General features: G+C 40.1%; 1 protein-coding gene across 1 annotated transcript in view; it reads left to right on the top strand.

The window, feature by feature from the left end:
* The window catches only part of LOC110851411 (transmembrane protein 132D), a 65,236-nt gene that overhangs the window by 9,215 nt on the left and 30,007 nt on the right, over positions 1–26,014 (top strand). Inside the window, exons 2-5 of the mRNA XM_022099180.2 lie at positions 7,738–8,240; positions 10,023–10,262; positions 23,719–23,898; positions 24,005–24,129. Coding sequence (XP_021954872.1) covers positions 7,738–8,240; positions 10,023–10,262; positions 23,719–23,898; positions 24,005–24,129 — 1,048 coding nt within the window. The remainder of the gene's footprint in view (positions 1–7,737; positions 8,241–10,022; positions 10,263–23,718; positions 23,899–24,004; positions 24,130–26,014) is intronic.

Here is a 26,014-nt window from a genome sequence, read left to right as displayed (position 1 = left end):
CGCACAGTACAAGTTATTATACAAACTGCGTATGTAGTTCATATTGTGATATAATAGTTGGTCATGACAAGGTTTGTACTTTACGTAGTACAAAAATCTTCCTCCGTGTTCCAGTCAGTTTATGAGCTCTGGTCAACATGCTCCAAAATTCATTGATTGATTAGTGTTTCATATTAAGGGTGTCAGTCAGTACACGTAGTGGTTCTCCATGGTCTAAGAATTAAAAGTCACGCACCTTGTCAAAAGTGCTTTCGTTTCAATTTGACAAGTTTTGACATTTTGTCCTTCAAAATATTCACTTATCTAGCTTTCAAAGATTCATGCAATCCCATCTTTTGAAGTTTTATGTCGTCTCCACTTATTTTTTAAAGTTTGTGCATGAATCATCAGCAAATTCAATCCAAATAAATTGTCATTTAGAGCAAAGTTATGTAAATTGTATTCCTCATAACATTCTCGCTGTATGTTTTGCTTCTTTTTCTTAAAGTCACTCACGAGTAAAAGTTTGGGGTAGAAAGTGTATTATTGATATCTCGGCGACTCTACTCAAGCTCTCAGCACGACTTTCCCCTCGGCAAAGTTAATGGTTTGGAAATGCAACAGCAGCATATTATGCGATACGAGTTATAATGCCAACAAGCAGCGGAATTGGATCATTCAGTACTGAAAAATATGAAAGTGAAATAAATATATTGTGAAAGGGTCGACCCATTCACTTCACCAGCTCGTTCTTCGTCTACTACTACTTGTCCGCTGTTCGTCCTTCATTGCGTGGATTTTTTCCTCTTTTTATACTCGGTCAGAGTCATTCAGTCAGTTTGTGATTATCTGCTTGTCTGAAAATATAAAACAATGGACTTTGGTACTTTTCGTATATGCACCAGCCTCGTAGCGGGCGACTTGACGACGACGACACCCAGATCGCGGAATGACTTTTTGATACTAAACTTTTGACTTGTTTTCCTCCCATCGATTCCCCTCCTCTCATTCTTGTGCCACCCATCAAGCGAATAATCCATTTTTAAATCACACAACTTTTCCTCCTCCTCTTCTTCTGGCCGACATATTATTCCCCTAGATTTTATGCCCGTTTCATCACCAGCCAAGTTTTTTTAAAGCACGTAGTAAAATTTGGTATTGGGCAATCTCAAATTTAAATCTCAAGTTATCTCCACCTCCCTACCTTTGTAGCATACTCGTACATTAAATTGCTCATTTATATAAGAGTCGAATGTCTGCTTTGTCATAAAAGTGCAATTCCCTCTTATCCGTAATCTAAGGAAGGAAAGAGTTTAAAAAGGCTTAAATTTCCAAGACCTAAATTGCAAGTGAGAAACACAATGGAGAAAATGAAACTTTCTTTCCCTTCTTTGGTCCCGTTCTCGGCAAGTACAATGGAAAAATTACAATAGGAGTTAGTACAAAGTAGTCGCAGCTCATGTACATGCAGGGAACGACAGAAGTAGACCAGGAGGTAGTTGTACTACTACTACTACTACGATCACGACTTTCTCTCCTCGAAATATATGTATGTACATGTACATGGTTACGTACGTAGATATGTATGCCAACCCACTATTGAGAAAGGAACGACCTTATCAAAAACCAGAGTTTAGTGTAAGTAACGTGAAATAAAACAGTGGCAGTCGTTCGTTGGTCGTGAATGGAGAGAGAGAAGAGTGTGACCACAGAAGAAAATTGCCAAAGGGGAGGATCCGTCCATCACGAGAGAGACGATGCTCCACTTATTTCTTCGTCTTTGTCCCTCCTTTCTCCCCACGAATTATGACCAACTTCCAACTTTTTCCCTTTGTGAAATTCATTAAACAAATGTATTCACTATATTTCGCTTCAAACCGAGTCCATGCTGTAGATAAGAAAGCAAGTACCAAAATGCGAAACCAAGTTCCGTCTTCGTACTTCAGTTCACGTTGTGAAGTGTGATTGTAAGGGAAGAGGAAGTAAAAAACTTTGTGTCTTTATGTGCAGAACACCTCGTCCTGATGACCGTAGTAACTTTCACTTGCTGAATAGCTGCACATAATTTTGCGTGTTCGCTCGCTAGGCTGAGCATATGTGAGGTCATTTCATTTCTGCGGATTCCAACTGCCATTGTTCGACTTTTCCAGCTACATTATTATAATATAAACTTGAACGGAAGTAGAGGAAACCGAAATTTCTGCATGGTACGACTTGGCATGGTTGAAGACGAGAGTTTTGGCTTCTACGCTATGCTGTGTGTACGAGCTCTTTTGCTATTGATTTGTCTACTGCCCAGCCGGAGACACAAAACTACACGCTAAGCTCTCTCTGCAGAAGAGGGACGGTTGTAGTACTATGTATGTTGTTAGCTTCTCTCTTTCTGAAAGCGTCCCCCACTCCGACCAAGGGTTTCTACGTACGCGTACACTCGGTGGGTAGTAGTGGTAGTATGCAACCCGGGTATATTACATTCCGTTTTATACATCCAAGAAAGAAGGCTTCGAAGCATGAAGGAGAAATATACGGACAGCAAGTAAAGCAAGTTCCCTTACATGGATGGAGGGATGGAGTTCCACATCCAACTTGGCAGAATAAACGAACCGATCCGAAAACTCGGTTTTTGGGCTTCCTTTCCTCTCTTCTCTCTCTCTCTCCAACTTATTTCTTACTTCTTCCCTCGAATGGCATAACATAATTCTACTTTTGTTTACTTGTGTCGGTGGTACGACATCAAACTCTTCCATCCATTTCAAAATATGCATCATGCACTCCCGGCGAGACCATGTCGTGTATACGGCATCGCTATCTTCTATATAGATTTTGCGCTTGTGATGATCAATGCCTTTTACATATTGTACATTTACATCACTTTTCGAGCTCATTTGGAGTGAAACCTTCATAAATAAGTTGAGTTGCTTGTTTAGCAAGCTGTCTGCACATCATTTGTAAAGTTTTGTGTGCGTTGGGTTGGATAGGTCTGAATGTTTAGGTCTTGTAGTCGCTTTTATAGTTCACACGTCCAAATTAACGACGACTCAACATTCGTAACTATGTTTGTCTTGGGGAATAAAGGGTATAAACTTTGGATTGAACAGTTTCTATTTGTTCCCTTTCTTGTGGATTATTGCCATAATAATAATAATATTTGTACTGGAGTGCGAGAAAGCTAACGGGGGCGGAGGCAGGGAAAGGAATGCAGAAGGAAATTCGGTGAAAGCTGGAATTGAAACTGATTTCATTTCGTTTCATTAATTTTACAAGTTGAAATAATGAAAGGAGAAAGGAATCCCGAACCAACCGTGGTTAGTTTTTGGATGGATGGATATAGGAGGAGGAATCTCTTTGTGTGTTGTTTCTGGCCGATGCTGATACTGCATCCATGGGCGGAATGAAAGTCCTGTATAAAATAAGTATCATTTTACGTCAAAGCGAGATAGATGAGCGAGTCGGGAAAAGGATATCATGGAATTGAAGGAATAATAAGAAGACACAAGTTTATATGGTACGGTTGGTTGCATCCTTCCGTATCGCAGCAATAAATAACATTTAACAGTGTTGACAAGTCTGGGTTACAAAAGCCGAAATCCTACATAGTTTTCGTAGCATTATGTTTTGCATGTGCCTATAGGACTTGCATAAATACACCATTGCTGTGCATATACCCGTACCAAAAAACGGATTTTCTGTTATATATGTAGCAAGCCTTGCTTGGAAAAAATTCTCTTTTGATTACAAAATTATCATGCCTCGTTCCAACACAAACAAATCAAGGAGAGACGCCGTTTTTATCCTCCGCCCAATAATACCAGGACATACGAAGGTGGTGGGTTTCCTTTCCACTTTGGTGGAGAAAGCGGATGTGTAATCCATTTTGCTGGGAAAATGCGATTTCGCCAGCTGCTCGCACTCTGAATTTCCTTGTTCTCAAAGCAAGTATTTTCATCCATAAATCAATTTGCATTTCAACTCCTGTCGGTTGTCTAATTGGGGCGAACCTTTACTTTGTCGGTTATATTTGCAGAGGAAGTTTCGGCACAATTTCGAAATCCAATGAAGTAGTGACATAAGTTCCTTCCAGGCAAAACCTGGTCATTCGTGTGTCTTTCCTTCTAGTTCTGGGTTCGTGGAGGCTTTAGCATACGAATATGCACAGTTCAGTTCCTTACTGGCTAGATATTTGAATAATCGTGGTAGAAATGTGCACACCAAGGTTTTCCCATTCCTCGAAAACATTTGCCATGTCATAATCTTGTAACAATGTCTTTTAAATCAAATGCTCTTTAAAACTTGGACCTTCTCACGTAAACTGAGGAGAAGTACAAGAATGCCATTACTACGCTACTACATCTCTCTTTGTAATTATGGTTATCTCCGACTTCCGCACATATCCACTGGACCATGGTTGAGTGGACTATATGTAGGGAAATGGTGTACGATGAGATTTGCTGGCAGTTTGCTTAAGCATCTTATAAACATCATAATAATGGGAATCCATAACAGAGGTGTGCACCGCACCGGGCTGAACACTAAAAAGTCAGGCCCGATCTGTTTTGTGCCGGGCTTTTCAGTGTATGTAGCTTTTACTTAAAGTTCAGACAAACCCGATTGGCAACTCCATCTTGAACATATACATTTTAATTGATTTATTAATACTTTTTGAAGCATTTTTCGCACTTTCTAATTCTCTTTCTATTTCACTTTCTAATTCTAAACACTCCGATGCAAGTAAAGGGGACTGCATGAGCTTGAAAAAAGTCCAGCTCGATGGGCTTGGGCTGGGTCTACCTTTCAGATTTTAGGATCTGCACACCTCTATTCAACAACACTATTTCACTTCTCACACTACTATAACAAGTGACACGGAGTACGCACCCTCATTGAACTTGTCATGCATGCATTGTAGCCTTTGGCACTCATACTTTCCAAAATGTAGAGCTTTTCCTAGTTTGCCTGTCCTGTGCAGCCACACGTTGGCCTTTGTTCTAAGACACTCGAAAATTTCAGCAACGTTTAGTTACTTTCTCCAGACGAGAGGACGAGCAAGTTAATCTCATTTCGCACTTTGTATGCAAAGTAATCTGGTCATTTCTTCTCTAAATGGGAAACGTCTCCCACTCTGCATATTTGGATCTCTCATACCTACGACCTCATGGCTTAGGGCGACTGACACTATATGTACATAGCTACACACTACGACTCCATGTACCATGTCCCACTGCTGAGGTAAATAATAACTTTTCTGCCATATGAAAAGAAAGAATGTAGAGATGGAGGGTGCTTTCTTCACGTCTATATTTTTGCCCATCTTTAAATATAAACCCTGCAGTTTTAATAAAAACTAATGACGCGAAACAAAGTCACACAAACGACACATTTTCTTTTGTATATAATCATTTATTTTAAGGCAAAATGTAGTCCAAACTCTGACACAGATGTCACCGATCTCAACTTGGGAGACATTAGGAATTCACGCTCTGCAAGAATTCGCAAAATGACTTGAAACATGTCTGTTTTCTGTCCTGTGTCATTTCGCAAATGTTATGCCTGAACTGATGCAAACAATTCAAAGACAGAGTTGAAATTGGCAGATTTTTTGTGCAGTTCACAAAATCGTGGATTATATTCGTTACTAAAAAACAATACGGGTGAACTTGATAAATAATGCGCTTATATAAAATCTTGGCAATTAGATCATCTCAATTTTGTAACCTACTAAATTTATATCGTATAAACATGTATGTACACACCACGTGGAAAGGAAAAACGAATAGAAATTATACCCATTGGAGAGCATACATGGTATAGAAACTAAACAAAATAAAAAAACACTTTTTGGTTCAATTCCAAAAATGTATCGAAACTAAAGACGAAACAAAGCGGATGGATGGTTGTTCTAGGTGTTGGATTTCTTGTTGTCACCTCATCATCAACTCCCAACGTTGAATTGGAACAAAGCAAAAAATGAGCAAAAAGCTGTCTTTTTCTTCCACACACGCCATCCAAGTAATGTCATGTTTCGTGGGTGAACAAATACAAAATTTACTTACCTTATAGAAAGTTTCATCACAGCTGCTCTTGTCTCATGAAAAAATGTTTCAAGAAAATTTCGGCATTTGTTTTTTGGCTGAAGAAAGAAACCTCCTCGCACGCTGCTCGAATTGAATTGTTCAATTAGATGAGATTTATGATATTTAAAGTTGTGATGCATTGTGTTCAATACGCATTAATTATGTGAACACGCACTTTTGTGTGCTCAACTTTTATTTTTCTGCTTGGTGTACCATGTAGATATTGGTGGTTGAGCAATGCACATATCTCTATATCCAGCAGCGTATTTGCTTTTCTTGCGTCGAGATTTTCTAATTTGACGGAGGATGCAAAGCTCTCTTTGGTTTTGTTGTTTAATGGAGGCAAATAAAATACTAACTCGCAAAGAAAGAAAGAATAAGCGAGTTGAGGCTTGCATACCTTTCATAATGGGTTGCTCTTTGTTTTATACTTTACAACATTCATTTCGTGTTTTTAGAACTTAGCTGTGAACTGGTTGCATATCATTATGTCTGGTTTGCTAAGTAGTAAGAGAGTCAAACATTGGGAGCAAGGGAATAAATTCGTAGTCCCAGGCAAGGGAATAGGAATATGGATTTATCTGTGCTGTTGGGATATTAATAAATTGATGTATCTGCTCAATAACAAGTCTTCCGGGGAGAGCGATTTTTCATGGTTCCAACAAGCTAAATATTTAGCAACATTTCCGGGCAACAACTTTGCATGCCTCGGAGTAGGCAACTACTCAAATATGTAGTGTGAACCGGTTTTATGGAGAATCAATGTATGTACAGCTATGAATAAGGTAGGCTTGCTTTACAAGTCCGGCACAATCGAAGGTGATTGTGATGGAATTCGCTAACTCATTCGAAAGGCAACCCTTTTACATATTATTTACTAAATGTATGCACCTCTTACTGCCCACCAAATGTGCATGTTTACAGTCTCGTAGATGTATGGGCTTTCTCTCTCTCTTACATAAAAGATTTTGGTCCATGAATCGGAAAAAAATGGGTCATTTGATTCCCATCAATCTTGGTCTTTTCACAAACTCCAAATAAAAGGCTCTTTATGAGACAAGAAGAAAGAAGTGCTACAGCGAGTGACTATATTGGTAGAGCAGGTACAAAACCAACATCATCCATCTATTGAATATAACCAGACTCTGAAATATTCGGATACCTAACGTGCCCTCCGAGGTCACAGTGATGTAGTGAAAAGGTATTAGATTTTTATGGGTACAAAAGGCAGCAGAATTGATTGAGTAGTATCCCATTTCACCAAAGTACACATAACATCATCCGCCCATCCATCCCGCAGTAGCAAGCTAAACGAGGAATGATGAATGTTTACACATCCACAGGTAATGGTGCATTTCTAGAGATCTTCTACTACCGTGTTCTCTGGCAGTATGTAGAAGATCTGTGGCCAAGTAACTAAAAGAAGGACTCTAGAGAATGCATTGGAGAGATTTTTTGCTGAGTAAGAGACACACGAGGTGAAAATGAGGAGCATCTCTTACAACGATGATGATGACGAGGGCGACGAGTATAAAATCAGCATCCGGGTGGCCTCTATTTTTTCATTGTTTGAATAAATTGACACCGAGATTTACAACTGGCTCATGCACTTTTGATTAATTGCCTCGTATATATTATTGTGAAGTAGTAAAGACTAATGTATTTATTGAATTTCTCTTAAATCTAGGTTTCACACTCCATCTCCGTCATGTTTCCGCCGTGGAGATGCACTTCGAACCGAAGGATGGCGGATTTTTCCTCCGCTCCCCACAAGCTGGATCCACGTCAACTTCAGCGACATCCTCTGCATCATCCTCGGAAGACTTTTCCCCCACGGACTCGGAATATGGGGGTCCAGACCCGGCTGTTCTCAAGACTGAGCATTTCACAGTCCTCCCTTCCAGCCAACCTGTCTCAATCCGGGTGATGTACGGACCCTTCAGCACGAAGCAAACCGTACCCATCCGCCTTCTCGTCCCAGATCCTCTAGACGGAGGAGGGATGGGCAGCAACGGAAGTTACGGGGGTGGCGAACCGGAAATGATGCCCCCGCTGGATTTGAGTGCTCACATAGTCACACCCACGGTTCCAAAGGACACACCCATACTGAGAGTTCTCTTCCATGCTGGGCAGACGGCTTTTGGACTCCCCATTACGCCACAAAATCCTTCCAGGGGCACGAGGCAGCAGGTGCGCTTTATTTCCAATCTTGAATTTTTTATTGCTCGTCTAACCACCTTATGTATTGATTTGCATCGAGTTTTCTCATCTCTCGACTCACTGGGCAAGATACTTAAAATATTGGGAAAGATGCACGATGGACGAGTATCTAAAATGCACCTCAAGTTTACACATACTCAAGTTTCATATGCATCGCTACCAAGGCAGAATCCATGAATGTTCCACAAATCTAAACTTACCTGTTTTTAGCTGGTAATAAGAAGATCTCAAGTAGGAGTAGGTGGAGGAGCAGTAATAAGAATGCATAAGTCCTTTTGTTCCCTGGAGATACATCTCGCATTGTAATTTAGGGTTGAGAGCGACGTTGATTTTAAGTACCTTGTGTCTTCCCCAACGCTCAGGGTTTGAGTTACCAGGTGTGATGTGTTTTAAACTCCTTCCTGCAGTGCTACCTACTTTACCTGATCTTGTGTATTCTTATTTTCCTTTGTACTCCTTGCAGAGAGTCGTAGTTTTGTTTTTGAACCTATTGTTGGCCAAGAAATAATTGAAATGAAAAGAACAAATGTAACCAGGACCCTTTCTCTCATCTTTCGTGGATACGTTTTATGCATGGACTTTGATTTAGTAGCAGGGCAATACTGTAGTTAGTCAACTGACAGACGCCATGCAAACTCTTGTGGGGAGAGCGTATGTACGTAATTAATACATTTGTCATGGGCACACTCTATCTATTTTCACTTTGAGCCGACGAGGATGACAAGAACAGTGTAATATTCAGGAGACGAAGCTGGATATAAAGACCATTGTTCTCCCCAGTCCTAGTTAGTTGTTGTTCCTTCATAAATTCAATTAGTAAACTTGTTTGTGATATTATCTGGTTGAGAAATGGACCACGAAGATGAATTGAAACGTTCGACGGAAGGGCATCTTGTTGCGAGAATAATGGGAAGAAGATGATTGGAGTTTGTTTTCTCAATTTCTAATTTCAGGTTTTATATCATTTCATTTCACTAGAGAAATCGAGAAATTCGTCTCTACCGGGAGAACCCAGTACACAATTAACTAGCAGAAAGTTCTGGTGAAGCGACCGACGGAGTTAAACCTTGAAGTAGGATTTCTTTTAGTGTAACGCGAGAAAAGTTGACAATGGGATAAATAAAGTCTCTTTTATTCTCCTGCCTGTGCTACCCCGTGTGCTCCAAATCCCATCCTATACAAGTATTTACGTCTTCAAATTGTATCTTTAGCCCACAGTTCCACATCCCTTGCTGCTTTTCCATCCAGCCACCTTTGAACACTTCACTTAAAACTTGTCCAACCTTTTACTTTGTGTAATACTATCCTCCCTTTCAACAAAAGGTTTTTAAACATGTACAAGATCCGGAGGTTAGATAAATCGCTGAGCTTGCTTTCCTCTCTATTTCCCCGTCTAACGTCCCGTCCAACGTCTGTTATTGACTTGAATGCGCCAGGCCATAGTACAACAAGATGAATCCCAGGGCTGAAGAAAATCTTTAAGTGCACTTGTGTATGTATAGAAGCAATGAACAATTGTGCGTTTAGGAAAAATACTTGAATCGAACATTAGAAAAGTATACAATAAAGCAAAATGGAAAATTCTCAGGATATGTACATACTCGTTCCATAACACCTCAAGAATAATTCTAGAGGTGGGGGAGAGAGTTGCATGAGGATGAAAATGCATGAAAATAATAATAATAATAATCAGTCTATTGTATGTTAATTGTTCCCAACATGTTTTTTTATGTGTCCCTTTATTTTTAACAGAGCGGAAATGCTGGGAGTCGACGTCACCGGACTCGTCTCTGCCTTGTGGCTTCAGCTACGAAGGGCCCGGGCGATGTTGTGACCTCAAGTTGCACTCCGGATTCAAGAGATTCTACATGCTTGGCTGAGTTAACACTCCCAATCCACTGGTGGCCTGAGGTCAACAACAACAACAACAATTTTGAGGACAATTCCGGCTACAGCTCTCCACCTCTGAAACCCACCAAGATTCATGTCCAGGTTCGTTGTATTCCTTCCCATTTTTAACTCTCCTTTTTTCCAGGTTTCTGATAAATTTGGTGGTACAAGATTCGAGTACTGTTATCTTCTTCTTTTTCTTCTTCCGCATTCTTCATTTCATTCCATTCTATTCCAGACCTTGGGAAGATTTGATGGTGTATGGTTGTGGTTGGTTGGTGTTGATGATGATGATGATAGTGGTTGTTGTTTGAGGTTGGTTCCAAATTCGACGTTTAAGAATTTTATTACTTTACACAAAAGTTTTGAACATTTAGAGAGAGAAATGGAAATGGTGTTTTGTGTGGACCTGAAATCCAAACCAAATTTTTGGTCATCATCTCATTGCAGGGCAAGCAATATTCATCTTCTTCCTCCCATAGTGAAGGAGATGGTGGTTACTACTACAATTTACAACCTAAGGCTAAAGGGTTGGGCCTTCGGAGAGATTCTTGGGTGAAGATACTTGGCTGGATATATATAAAACGCACCATGTTATTGAAGGAAATAAATTTCCTGAGGTTCACCTGTCAGATAATTAAATTTCGTTTACTTGAGAAAATACACAGAAAGAACCAGATATTATGGGCAATAGATTCACGAGAACCGTGCCATATATTTGTAAATATGTATGCATGCATACTCTACTTGCTGCTGATGAGGATCAAGAAAGAATCGCTGTAGGGTCGAGAATCAAGATTTTAATTTTTCTCCGCTCTCTTCCAGCTTCACCAGAATCTTGATGAAATATGCATTTTTACATTATGTCAGATCGACGAGGGTACCAAAAACTTCCCCAAAAATTCATCTCTATCCACTTTTGGCAAAATTACTTTGACGATACATTCTGCAGATGGAGAGAGAGAGAGCAGACAATGAAAGTTCTTATTTTTAGGCTCAGTACAACAATACAGATCCAAGTTTTATAGTTAATTGTACAATTGGTTGCGCTACATTATTCTTGAGAGCACGACTCGAAGGAGAGGAAATGGACAAAGTTCAACTCGAAACTATGAAGAACGGGCGGAGAGATTTTTAGGGGTGACCAAGCTGAAAACATTTTCAGAGTATTAATAAGAAAAGATGTGGATCTCTCTCGGATGCAGTTGTGAGTGCAGTGCAACAACGTAGTATTTTCAACTTGTTCTTTTTTTGGTAATATTTAAGACTTGAAAGTTTTCCTGTGTATTTCGTCGACTTCATTTCATTCAAGCTGTGACTTAATGCACTTTTCCACTACTACGAGTACTTACTACATAGTTGGCAGACTGCAGAGGAATAAATGCAGTAGTGTGTAAGTTGTCATCTATTCAGTTCGTGCAAGTTGTTAAATTTCATGTCCTCCAGCCACCAACTGCACAGTTTGAATGTGTATGATCTCCGTGTTAAATTGGGTATGAGTATTCTGCTTAAAAAACTCAAACCTATTTACCACCAGCAGAGAGAACTTGCTGATTTCTTTGCGAACGAGTTTATCAAGAAAAGAACGCCATCACTGAAGTAATCCCCACACACAGCAGCAGTCACACCCGGACTGATTTAAATTACTTATCCCGCATTAAACGAAATTAAATGCGGATAATCCTTAAATCTTTAAATTCTTGGGGTATTGGATCCCATTAACCAAACGCTTATTCTGCTCGAGTTGCCTTCTTTCATTCCAACGAATGTTTTCATGATGATGCATGTTCTCCGTCATCGTCATTCTTCGTCCGAACAGTTCCAGAGACAGGAAGGAAGGGAAAGTTATACACGCCGTTCACTGTACTGTGGATACTCACCAGTTCAGCATTGTATGTCCGATCTGAAAATACTCCCTTTTCTTCTTGAAGCGTAAAAAATACACATTTCAAAGTATTATAGTAATCACAGCAGTTGGTGGTTGGCGATGTACGCGAAGAGAACATGAAAAGGAAACATTCTTCTCAAATTTTATTTTTCAGTTTGGTTTGGACGCCATATTAATGATGGGCATATGTACATACTTGCTTTCAAATGCTTGTGGTAATAACAGCGACTGGCTATGTCTCCAACGCACAAAGTCTGTACATATGTGTGTACATAATTAAATTTGGATTTCAATGTGCAATGGTCAGTCTCATATATTCTCTTTTGAAGTTTTGTATGAGGGTGGAACTCAAGTGTTGATTGCCAGCGGAAAGAATTGCTGTTGTCTCTCGGTAAAAAAGGAAACCCATTCATAATCCGTTCTCAATGTCTTCATTATTATATTTAACATACTCCTCTCGATGATGGGTTGAAAAAAAGTCTTGGAATAATAAGATGATGAGAATTGCACGCCACAACCAAACTAAATCATCACCCGACTTGATTCGTTTCGGTTATTAAATCATAATAAAAGTGAAGACGTTCTCCATCACAAAAGGTCCTATTGTTAATTTTTTGAGTGGGAAGGGACCACGACTGCTGGCTTCCCAACAACTTTCTTTGTTTCATTAATTTCACTTACGACTTATTTCCTTATAATCCTAAGCAAATAGAAGAAGAAAAGGAGTGGAATTTAACTTTGATTTTATTAGGAGGCGAAGAGGAGGAAGAGTCGTCAACAACATTATGGATAACGAATGACATGCGGTTTCATCAATTATGCAATCAGGGCAGCACTGCGTAGACAGCTCATGATCTCGTGTTCTCCTTCAAAGGCTTAACGATCGTCTTCATTTTAGTTATTTTGATAAGATTGGAAAGTATTCCTTCCTTCGTCATGAGACAAAAAAGAAGGAAAAGAGAGTCAAGTGGTCTTCTCACCACCACTTTTTACCAAATTGAACAAAGTTCAAGTCTCGAAGTGACTTAGGAGATTCGGTCCTTGTCATCAGTTGTTCTTGTCTTAAGTCAGGATGAGAGAGAGCTGTCTGACTCTGACTCCTGCTTCTGCTGGAAACGCAAACTTAACTTGATGGTAAAATTGCAGCAGTCGAGTAATTGGATTAACTGAGGAGCTGGTTCTGCTCTGCATGGCGTGAGGAGAAGGAGGAGGACTAAGGAGGAGAGCTTCACCACCTGCCCCTCTCAGATCTTGATGTGCTTTGGATATGTGGTAGGGTCCCATGAGTGTACTATAACCCTGAAGTGGTTTGACTCCATGGGCACATTTGCGCCCGCCACACCCACTCAAAGGAATGAAAACCACAAAAGTTACCAAATTCAAAAATCCACCAAAAATCCAATTTTGATTGGATTTTGATAAAATTTACATTTTTGTAATCCCAGATACTTGCTTGATCATATCCAGTAGCAATCTCAACTTTTTTGAAATTTTCGAAATTTTCGGGCATTTTCGGGCTGATGAATTATTCGAAAAAATTCAAAATTTCAAAAAAGTTGAGATTGCTACTGGATATGATCAAGCAAGTATCTGGGATCACAAAAATGTAAATTTGACCAAAATCCGAGCAAAATTGGATTTTTGGCTAGGGTTTGAACAAGTGAACACAGGGCTTTTTTCGTGTTTTTGGCGCCTTTGAGTGGGTGTGGCGGGCGTAACTGTGGCCATGGAGTCAAACCACTTTAGGGTTTTAGTACACTCATGGGACCCTACCACATATCCAAAGCACATCTAGATCTGAGAGGGGCAGGTGGTGAAGCTCCCCTCCTAAGTTTAAGCTGGCAACTTAAAGAAACGCAAGTGAAGTGAAACAGGTCTCGACATTACAGTTCAGTTTCACTTCTTCCCTTCGTCTTGTTCCTCTTGCTACAATTCTCTCATCCTGTTCCATCCCGATGTCAAAGTTAGGATGAACTTGGTTAGTTATTCGGTCCCTCGTCGTCATCTTTAGTTATGCGGGAGACAAGTTTCAGCTTCAAGGCAGCTTGGTTGGCTTCGGTTCTTGTTAATTTTAAGATGAGGCAGTGCAGGGGAGAGGTTTGCATCCATTAACCACTTTTTTCAAAGCATATTTATCCATATAACGGGGCAAAAAGTGCAACATGTTTTGACAGATTTAAGAAATTCTTGTATTTCAAGTCGACATTGGTGAATGCATGGACGCTTATGTATGTGCATACAAGTTTCTTAGCTTACGTATGCACATTAACTTGAAGACGACTCTGAATAACTTAAGCGATTTGGGACTTGTCATGGGATGATTTGATCCAAGTCCAAGAAAGATACGAGTTTCTCAGTATCCTTCGCTCTCCAAGTGCATGAGGACTTTGCATCGGCACTGCATGGTCGTTGTCTTTCTCGAGATTAGTTAGGCGTGAGGCTCCCATCTCATCTTGTCGGCGCTTACACACATTTAAATTTTCTGACCTGTCTGCCTTAGAATCCTTTGCATGACCAATTGTCCTTCTCTGCGATGACAAGTTGGCGTTCACTCGTATGACATAAACGTAGTGTTATCATCTTCTTCTCGGTGCACTCTTAATATCTGCTCTAAGGTCAACTTTTACTTGAAATCGTAATCTAAATGTCAACATATAACATGGTTAACAGATTTGAGACGGAACAGTTAATGCGAAAAGAAGTGTCCATTTTCTAGAAGATTCTGTTGTTGCGCATTGCAATTTTATACTATACTCAATCTCCTTCTTAACAATATGCGATTAGTTATCCCCTCTGCGAACATAATTAGAAAATTCGCACTGAGCAATCTTTTTGTCCAGCACTCACATAATAACATAATGCCGACACGTTTTTTTACTCATCGTCCTCACCGTCGCCACCATAATTTTCTCGTGATTGAAAACAGAGAGAGAGAGCTGCATTTTGTATAAAAGAAAAGAAAAAAACTTGTCTTGAAGAGGAGGATAAAATATGAATGGAAAAGACGACTTGATGTCAGACTTTGGTCTTGGTTGAATTGCCGGTATGGGGTCCACTCAGCCATTATTATTATTAGATCGAGTCCAATTGATATCAGCCATGGCCATGACCAGACCACATCTGCATTTCGTGAAAAAAACGTAGCCAAACTTTTTTTTGACAAAACTTTGAGCTTATTTCTACATTACTCTTATTTTTCTGGGACCACAGTCAACACTGCACATTATGCACGTTCTCTTGCAGCAAACTTTTTCGGGGACTATCTCACAAGTTTTTATTTATGATCCATAAGAAAATGGGTTGGCATCTTCTTAATCCTTGAGCGTCGAGTTTCAAACCGAGTAAAGCATATGATTTCCAGAACTGAAAGAGTTTGGCTAATTCAAAAAGTTATTTCGTTTCAAATCCAGGAGAAACTATTCTAATTGTAAATAGTTTCCAAACATCCGTTCCTTCCACATTGACATCTCCCTAACAAAATACACACAACGGAAGCTTAGCACAGAAAGAAAAGGTTAGGCACGCTTGTTGTACTTGGCTGGATGGTGTCACATGAATCGTCGTTTTGTTATCTTGTGCAGATAAGCATTCCCTCTTTTTTGGCATAGCCTTCTCACAATCAGTGTTAAATCGATTCACACAAGGCTACACAATTGCATACCATGAACAAGAACATATTGGTGGTGTCTCATCCTGTGTGACAAGGAATTCCCAAGGAATGGAATGCACTTTGAGAGAAAAGAGTGACTAAGTCCAATCCGTAAAATGTACTGCATGACATGGATAAGTGGAGTTGCCGTTAAATTAACCCCGCTTGTTGTACATACGATACGAGGTGATGTTTGTCATGGATGAATGTATGTACACATATTCTAATTATGTTTCCTTGTGGTGTTCCATCGTTGTGGTTAGGCCGCCTCGGCATCAAAACATCAAAACTGAATTTATTTTATTCCTCTCGCAATATTATTCATGAGGATTACAAAGAAGTGAAAGACTAAATGAAAAGTTAAGCCAGCGAGTTTATGCTTTAATGATGGGCTTGGAATAGCTCGGGCTAAAAATGGAGTTGGATAATGGGGGCTAAACGAATTTTAACAATCATGACCAAATTATTCCCCCGTTTTACTGCATACTCTGGGAGGAACTCTGGCCATGTAAATCTATGTATGTACAACATATTACACGAGCACTACTATCTGTAGCTTGAGGAGATCAGTGTCAGGATGAATTTTTGTGTATGATTGATGTTAATACATTAGCAGCAGCAGTGTGTAGTGTACGTGGAGGAGCAGATTGCTAGTTTTTAACTTGATGAATTATTTAAACTTTTTTCCTAGAGAGAGATAAAAAACAATTTAAGATAGCACATTTGTTTTGCAAACAACACTCTCGAGTCTAGAGTAAGATTTACTCATGAACAAAAGAAGATATTCATCAACGCCTCAACGTTTTCTGCTTTGTTTGGTGGTGGAAGGATCGGAAGAGAGGTTAATGAAGATGACCATATTTGACCAGTCGTTTGACTCGAACATCCAGTCACGCATGCATCGTATTCTTGGGACGTCATTATTGTTAGTCTGAGGTGCCACTTGGTTTCAAGTAAAATCGCTAAGACGTATGATTATGTTGAGAGTGGGATGACCCCATATGTAATTCTTACAAATTAATTAAGAGATTCATTCAACATCTCAATTGCAATTAGCACTAATCACCAGCAGCATGCAGACACATCTGAACTTATTGTCTACGGGTAATGAGAAAATCTTATCTGCTCGCTGGATGTTTTTTTTTAATGTTCCCAATGGTAAAAGTCAATCATTTACGATTATACATGTTACATAGATGCATATGTAAGTACGTGTCGTATTGTGCATGGGTCAACTTTTTTGTCCATTGTTTCACCTAATGAAAGCAGCCATTCCATGGTTTCGTTATTGGTTGCTTGCTCACAGTACGTATTTAGGAATATGATTTGTTCTCGATATTATTTCGACATTGCACGTCACATTTCGACTAATTTCGAGACGCATTAGCTCGCCACACACACAAAAAATGAAGACATGATAAACTCATCTTAAGCAATAACTAGTCCCCTCGTCCAAAGACATGTCAGACGTATGTACATATTTAAGAATTTAAAGCATATCGACCCGAGTCACGACACGCTTTCGTATATAAACCCATGTTTGTCGTCTGGAATGAAAGCAAAGTGCATTTCGTCTTCGTAAAACGTCGTAAAATGAGGCTGTTAAAAAGTTTCGAAATCAAGAGTTGCTTCTTTATCGCTTTCAATGGAGTCGTAAAGTGAAATTTTCTTGCAAAAAAGCGAGTTGTAAAGACTCCACAAGTAAGCACTCAGTCAAATACAGATATAAAATGGTGATGAGCGAGTGTACTTTTGTTTTTATGTAATATGGGATGAACGTTCTTCAAGACTTCTGTTATGCCATCTCGTTTTTAATTGTTTCTTGAAATTTTACAATACGAGTATGTACGTACCTGCTGCGTAGGTAATGTAAAGCGTAGCATGTCATAGCAAATAAAAGTTCCAGACGACGACTCATCGTCGACGAGTCAATCTGTATATATATATACGACGTCTAAGGTGTTTATTTTCACCAAAATTGAGACAAATTCACTTTAAATCAATCCAATTCTTGTGGGATTATTTTAGAAGGGAAAGAATTTGGGACTTTTTGTTAATACTTTTGCTTTCTCGCACTCATTCGCTGTGCTGTCACACTCATTCTTAACTTTTTGTGACAGCCTAATGGAAGGCTCTTTTAAGTCTTGTAGACCTGTGAGACTTTTGTGCTCATTTTCTAGACTTTAACGAATTGAAGCAATTATCTCATGTATCTACAAGTGGCACTAAAATTGACAAATATTTGCTTAATGTCACTTGCAACTTTCTCCGCAAATAACCAACTTCTTCCGTTCTGGATTTTCGTCGTCTTTAAATCTTTCGGATCTAAAGGATCGAATGACGACAATTACTCGACTACCGCTCCACTTACACGTTGCATTACAGATTATTAGACAAGGCGGCTCGAGATTGGAAAGGATATGGAGTGAGAATTTAGATTTGGAAAGTGTAACACCCGGACAGAATTTGGATTTGGAGTTTCACAGGACGGAATTTTAGAATTGTTGTTTGGAGTTTTCCCATCATCCAGCCCAGCGGAAGATAAATCGTTGGATAGAATGGAGCACGCAAAGTTTGCAAACATTGTTCAAGCCGATTTTAAGCTAGACACAGCGAAGAAGGAGAAAACAGAATGAAAAGCATCGTAGCTTGTACGTGCGTAGTCTTAGGATTAGTAGTAGTAGTGCTCAGATAGCAGAAGAAGAAGAAAAGATATATATTTCCTTCAAAATCATGCCTGCTCTGGAAGTGGTATTTCCAACTAAAACCATCACACAACAGCAGATTCAGACTCTTCTTCCTCCAAAAAGTCAACTGCTGGAGACAACCGAAATCGAAAAAAACTTTTTCTGCGGTGGTTTCCTTTCTTTCTTTCTCTCGGCTTAAAACAACTTGGCTATGATTCTCAACTTTTCCAAAAGAAAGTCAAATTTGCAAGTGAACTGTTGCCTACTGCTCCCCACATACGTATCTATGTTCATATGTCAGCTATATACGTACTACCTCCTCACTTTGCCAACATTCTCAACATCACTAACATGTGTGTGCGTGTATAAAAGTCTATGATAGCTATGTCCAAAGTTGGACAGGTTGGCGAAAACGGAATCCAAAATTGCATGCTAGAGACACGTCCGATGACTCTAGAGTAAAATACGTGTGAATCAATGGGAATCATCTATGTGTAGAAAAAGTAGGCTGCGAAATTCTAGGACCACTCGTCCACAAAAGTTTTGTAATTACTCTGGTTCTTCTTCTAAATTGGCCCGAGAAATATATATCCTTGCGACGATTTGTATTTATGTACTAGTTCTAGTTCACAAATAAGTGCCTAGATTTATTAAGTACCGCAAGCTACGCGATGAGTTAGTTAGTCTGTCCGTCCGTCCGTCTGTCAACACGATAACGGGAGAACGGGTCGAGATAATCGAAATCAGTTTGTGGTATCATACATACGACCACAGGGGGAGGTTCCCCCCAAATTTTGGTGTCAACCGGACCACACCTCCTGACACCCAGCGGGTGTGGTTGGGGAAAAATGAGATTTTTATAAAAATTGAATCTAACATGTAGGACATGTAAAGCAGCAAGATTGATTGATTAATTAAGATTGATAAAACAGTAAAACACGTAAGATGCACGATTTTTCAGAGTGGCAAATAAATGAGGAAATCTAAATTATTTTATTATTTTTAAATAATTAAGATTCGGAAATCTATATTTCCTATATTTTGTATCGCATTCTCAGCACGATTGCTTGACATTAAGTATCTAGGTAACACTTGCGTCTTTTAACGGTTGCGACAAATGATGGAGTTGCAACAAAAAATAATTATTTTTAATTTTGTTGGTACTTCTCCCATGGTCCAAAATACCAACGACTTTGACCTTTAATAACTTTTGAATGGGTAGACAATAGACATAGAGACTTCATTCGTAGAGATGAAATCATAGTAATTTTTAGCTTGATTTTTTAAGCTAAAAATCTTGAGGGTATTATTTCGAAAATTAAACTCTCCAGTATGCAGCCTTTATTTAGCCCGAGTCAGACTCTGCGGTTTCGGTTAAACAAACCATTTTACATTAAATTTTATTGTACCAAGGCATTTAAACTGGTGGAGTGGGATATTTTTGAAAACCAACAGTGTGCAGTGTTTATTTAGCCCAAGTCAGGGTAAGTGTCTGCTTCTAAATTTTAGTCAGATGACTTGTACCAACTACAATTCGTAATCGGAAAAAATGTTCCCATAATCCAGCATGCTAAATTTCAGTCTTCTACGAGTGTCTGGACTGAATTTCATCTTATTAAGACAATTTTTAAAATCGATATGGATCACCCCCCGTACACATACAAATTTTACCAATTTCACCTCATATTCTTCGAGTGTTGTGAGGTTCGCCTCACCACACTCACCATGTCTCACCTTACGAGAAAAAAAACCAGGCACCGTAAGAATGTTGGCCGCACTGCTCAACCTTAAGTGAAAACCGTAATATCTTCGATATGATTACAGTGATTGGATTTGAATAAGACTCTTTGGGACAAATGTTTCAAAAATGGGTTCGAATTTCAAAGTTCATCTTCAGCTTCATCCATCTTGTGACTCTACTTCCAAACACGTAAGTAATATTACTCCCTAGTCACTACGAACTTCGTGCTTTCATGCAAATCGGACGAGAAATGGCGAAGTTATGGCATGGCGATGAAATTTGGCGAAAACGAGGTGGTGGCGGTGAGTGTGACCTTGCGACATGTCGGTAACACCAAAAAGAAGTCTCAATCGAAGTTTGATATAAATCGGACGAGAAATGGCGAAATTATGGCATGGCGACGATATTTGGCGAAAACAAGGGGGTGGCAGCGGGTGGGACCTTGCGACATGTCAACAACACCAATAAGAAGCTTTTTGCTAAATTTCATGCAAATCGGCCGAGAAATGGCGAAATTATGGCATGGCGACGAAATCTGTCGAAAACAAGGGTGTGGCGGTGAGTGGGACCTTGCGACATGTCAACAACACCAATAAGATGCATTGTGCCAAATTTCATGCAAATCGGCCGAGAAATGACGAAATTATAGCATGGCGACGAAATTTGGCGAAAACAAGGGTGTGGCGGTGAGTGGGACCTTGCGACATGTCAACAACACCAAAAAGAAGTCTCTGTCGAAGTTTGATGGAAATCGGACGAAAAATGGCGAAGTTATGGCATGGCGACGAAATTTGGCGAAAACAAGGTGGTGGCGATAGGTGGAGCATTGCGACATGTCGACTACACCAATAAGAAGTCTCTGTCGAAATTAGATGGGAATCGGACGAGAAATGGCGAAATTATGGCATGGCGACGAAATTTGGCGAAAACAAGGTGGTGGCGGTAGGTGGAGCATTGCGACATGTCGACAACACCAATAAGAAGTGTCTGTCGAAATTTCATGCAAATCGGACGAGAAATGGCGAAATTATGGCATGGCGACAAAGGTTGTCGCCATGCCATTAATTTATAAGGGGGGGGGAGCTGTTGGCCGCCCTGAGAAGGGCGTTTCCAGAGCACACGACGAGGACGTCGCTCCCTCGTGCTCCACGCGGGTCGGCCCCCACTTGCGCCCGGAGACGCAAGACCTCCACCGACCGGGAAAGCCCTGCCCACGTCACCGCCTCTGCAACCGCGTTCCCCTAGGGGGCCCGTCTGACCCTCGCCTTACGAGGTGGAGCGCACCCGTAAATCGGCCCCCATTAAGGCTTCGAACTCGGGAACCCGGTCGGCCCCAAGGGGAGGTATCGCTAAAGAGCGGCGTCACCCAAGGGTTGGAGGTAGAGAGCCCCTCTCACTTGCCAAGCGCCACCCGCACTTTTGGCAAGCCCCGCCGGCTCCCCACCCGGTGAGCCTGCTTGGTGGGAGGAGCATTGGAGGGGGGACCTTCCCGTAAGGCTCTCCCCTTGCAGCGTTGCTCCCCCGGACCACCCCTCCAACGGGAAGAGAGTCGGGGCTGTGGGACAAACCACGGGTGGACCCGACTCCCCAGAGAGGCAGGGCGGTCCAGGGGCGCGGCTACAATGGGGAGCTCACCCAGGGACACGTCCCCCACGAGCGCCTCCCGCAGACTGACAAAAATTTCTGGTGCAGCTCCTTTTATACCCTCTGGAGGGCGGTGAAAGTTCTGCTATAAATAGCACCCGGTGAAAGTTCTGCTATAAATAGCACCCAGTCATACTGTATGACTTGGTGCTATTAATAGCCTATGTATATTAATAGCACCTGAGATAAGCGGCCTCACATATAGTATATAGCACATGCGTGCTATAGGTATACAGCTGTGTATAGCTATATATCACATATATACTATGTATATATATATTTAGTAGTTATATACATACACATATGTTATACATAGCTATACACAGGTATACAAGTGGAAGTTGTGCTATATACTATATACTATATAACTACTATATATGTATACCTACATTGCCTACATATGTTATAGCGGCCTATCTCAAATGTTTACAATTGTTACGAATAATTCAATTAATTATTTCGACGTCGTTAGCATTGGGTAAATGTCGATTCTTATAGTTTTTTGGTCGCTGATTTCGAATCTGAGGTCAGTTTTTCGATTGCGACATCATGGGAAGGGGCACATGCTTAATTATGTTAAAATAACACAAAATCTACAAATATAAGGCTACAAATATACAAAGCTACAAATATAAGGCTGGGTTTTGTATTTGTAGTATGAATAAATTAGAAGTTGACAAAATTCATGTAAAATCAGAGAGTGAAGGAACTTCCCATCATTACTGGCACCTTGTGATAATTTTTGTAATAATCTACATGCCAACTGCAACTTCGTCTCTTCACAGTCTTCATGATGCTTGCTTCGACGATGAAAAAAATTTAATTTTCGAAAACCCTGGTACCTTTTGGAACCAGTGTGCGCCGCACAAACTGTCGCCCAGAAATATACCGCACAAAAATTGTCAGCACTCACATTTCGTTCTCACGAATTAATTTTTTAACCATGGATACAAGAATAAGTGCAGTTGTAAATGTGAAATCAGCTATTTCGGCGTTCTGGCAGAAATTTTTGTGCTTTAATTACCGTTAGCGACGACCCAAATAATTAGCACTTCAAAAATGGAGGTTTTTGAGGCTATCGAAGCAACTGTCGTAACCTTGTATTATTATGATAAATTGTCAAGCAATCTTGCATTCTCAGCATTTTTGCGCTACTTGTGTACCCTGCGTTGCCGTAGTTTAATATCTAAACAAAGCCTGACATATAAGTATGATAACCCAACTGTGTACGCATACATGGAGGAAAACATGCACAAAAGTCACTCAAAATTTTAAAAGCGATCATTCTCTCCAATGACATTCTCGTTCTCCTTACAACGACGCTTGATAAATGGTTGGCATTTCGGAAGCGGTTGGTTGATAATTTATTGAGCTACGGTTCACCTCCCTGCTAACATGTGTATTGTAGTAGAGAGAAAGATATGACCATAACATTGGACCTGCCTGCTGGTCTTCTGGAAATGAAGGATGGTCAACAAAAGTGGTTGATAGTACATCAAATCCAGTGCACCCTGTAATTTGTTTTTGATATATGCAGAAATTTCCCACTAGAAATTTGTATGCTGTGGAATTTCAAAAGAATGAGTTGTAAGAGGAAATTGGAGAGGGAAATGATACACAATACGTATCCCACACAATACGTCACCCTCTCCATATTTGGCACGGTTCAAGAGACACTACTCGGGCTCTTTTGAATTATTATGCCTCTATCCACACAGAGAATCCGATATTCTCCATGTTTGGACCAAGAACACAGTAATGTGTGTGGACCATAAATTATGAGAGTTTTACCCAAGTGTCACATTCCTGCGATTGGGTTTGGATATATCTTCCGTTGCTTGGATGGTTGGTTATTGGAGTGAAAATACGTGTTGAATTAGTCGCGTTTATTATAACGCTGAATGAAGATTATTATTGATTTTTCGCTCGTTTTTCTTATTCAATTTTAGGTGTCGTATGCCGTCTACGAGCCTGAGAATGGACACTGCAACGAGGTCGGAATGTCCACCACCCACAGCTCTGGAATCCCAGGAGAAGGCGGGGGCACAAAACGAATTCAGATTCAACCTCCCACCCCCCTCGCAACGGTCATGTTGGTGGATGCTCAAAAGTCATACCGCGTGGTGAAGGTACATTGAAATGATGAGATAATAACGAAAAATAAAAATAAAAGAACCTGGACATCCGGGCATTGACCTACAAGAATGAAATTGAGTCCCTCTATTTCGTCTATAGGCGGAGGCCAGCGATGCGGTCAAACTCCTCGTCCCGCAAGGATCACTCTATCCACATGCCAAGTTTTATGTGCCAGTCATCGTTGGAAAGCACGAGCACCAGTCCATCGTGGCCTTCATTATGAGGTAAGATATGCATATTTAACATATATAAATTCATGGGGTGGGATGTGCAATTCCCACTTTCGGAAAATCCGACTGCATATTTCGAGGATCCCTTTGAGTTCAACCATTGCCAAATGTTTCGCAAAATATTGCGGTCCAGCAAAGTTGATACCACATAAGTTAACATTAGTTATGGAATAGTGCATCAGGAGCAAGATCAAGCAAAGCATAATTGTGGTTGGTTTGAATTACTGGACATTAAAATAATTGAAGTACAGTCAGATTCCGGAGAGATTTACGTACTCATAACTGTCCAGGAGAGAGGGGTTTAGTACCACTTTGAGACAAATTATGAATAACATTTCCTTCCTCCCACTTGGCACCCACGAGAACCTCTCCGCCAAACCAAACCTTCGCCATAACCGTTCTAATTTTTTTTCATGCTGAGTTTGCATTCCGAGTGCAGATGTGCTACCTTCGTCAGCAGATGAAATAAAATTAAATGACGGAATTGTTCTTGCTCGTAGGGCGTAGATTTGTCAGATTATTGCTTATATGCAGGTTGCAAATGTTTCGCATAATTACAGGTTGCTAGATAAATTTAATGCAAGATTAATGGAAGTTGTAAAATTTAATTTCTGTTACTTGTTTTTTTGTGGGAAATTAAAAATCAAATTCATACCGTGGTGGGAAGATTATTAGCTTCTTTTTCCTCCCAGAATCATCATCTCCATTACAAGTAAATATTTAAATATATTGGAATATTTCCTCCTTTATTATGATACGTGACACCTTTCCAATTTGTTTATATGCAATGTTATCTGATATCTATGTCGTAAAAGACAGGTTCCTTTGTCGTAAAGTTACATATATCCTTCCCACAACGATATTAAAGCTGATCAGAATCAGGATGGAATTTCGCCAGGTATTCAGTGGTGGGGTATCGCATTACTTCAATATTTAGCAGAGCAGGTGGAATGGAAATGTAAATATGTATATGAATCTGACCCGACCTCGTGGAAATCTCGTAGTAAAAACGGGGCCAATATTTAAAAAGAAAAATATTTCTGTTATTTTTTGTCTGTCAAAATACTTGGATATGTTGGAATGAATACCTCCGAAAAAGGTGAACTACGATGCCTTTTCTGCAGTTCGCCATTCTTGCAGAGGGACTTGCTTGGCTTCTTCCCAAAATAGAGAGAACGTCAAAGAAAGGGTCTTTGTGCATTCTGGACTCTGAACACAACAGCAGGTTTGGTCGGAGTTATGCCGGTGAATGAATTCTTGATTCGTGATGGATTCTTCTTCTCCTTCTTATTCTCAAGAAATGAGAAACATAGGAAGGAGTTGACAGGAGACGATCAGAATTCCATTTTTGTCTGCCTTGTCATTCACTCTTCATTCATTCACTTTTATCAATCTCTTAAATTTGGTCGGCGGATTCCTGAAGCTTGGGTACATACATACGCTGAATGAATGGGGAAAAAGATATCTCGATGAAATACGTAGGTTTCAAAAAGTATATGAACAAGTTATCGGGGAAAAGCTTCCTCCTCCTAGAATTGCCTGCAATCGACAGGAAGAAAAATGGCAAAATTGAGAAAATGCTCGGTGAAAAAAACGACGACTAGTTTGCTTTCTTCTCAATGCATTACAATCACAGACCATACTTACATCTGCAGCTTGATGAATGTTTGTTACTAGATACGTTGGAGAAAGGAAAATGACTCTGCATCGTCTAATCAAGCCCTTTCATAAACAAATATACGACATGGTTGGATTTAATATGCATAGATTTTCTTATTTCAAAGTTTCCAAACTAAGTTTTTAGAAAACTAGATAGTCGAAGTATGCACCAAGCCTGGATCTGAGCTCCCTCATCCTCCTTCCCACCTCCATGCACCAC

The sequence above is a fragment of the Folsomia candida genome, unplaced genomic scaffold, assembly GCF_002217175.1.
Source record: "Folsomia candida strain VU population unplaced genomic scaffold, ASM221717v1 Fcan01_Sc006, whole genome shotgun sequence".
NCBI classification, from domain to species: Eukaryota; Metazoa; Arthropoda; class Collembola; order Entomobryomorpha; family Isotomidae; genus Folsomia; species Folsomia candida.
The sequence above is the reverse complement of the archived record's forward strand: the minus strand, read 5'-3'. Positions and strand labels throughout refer to the sequence as shown.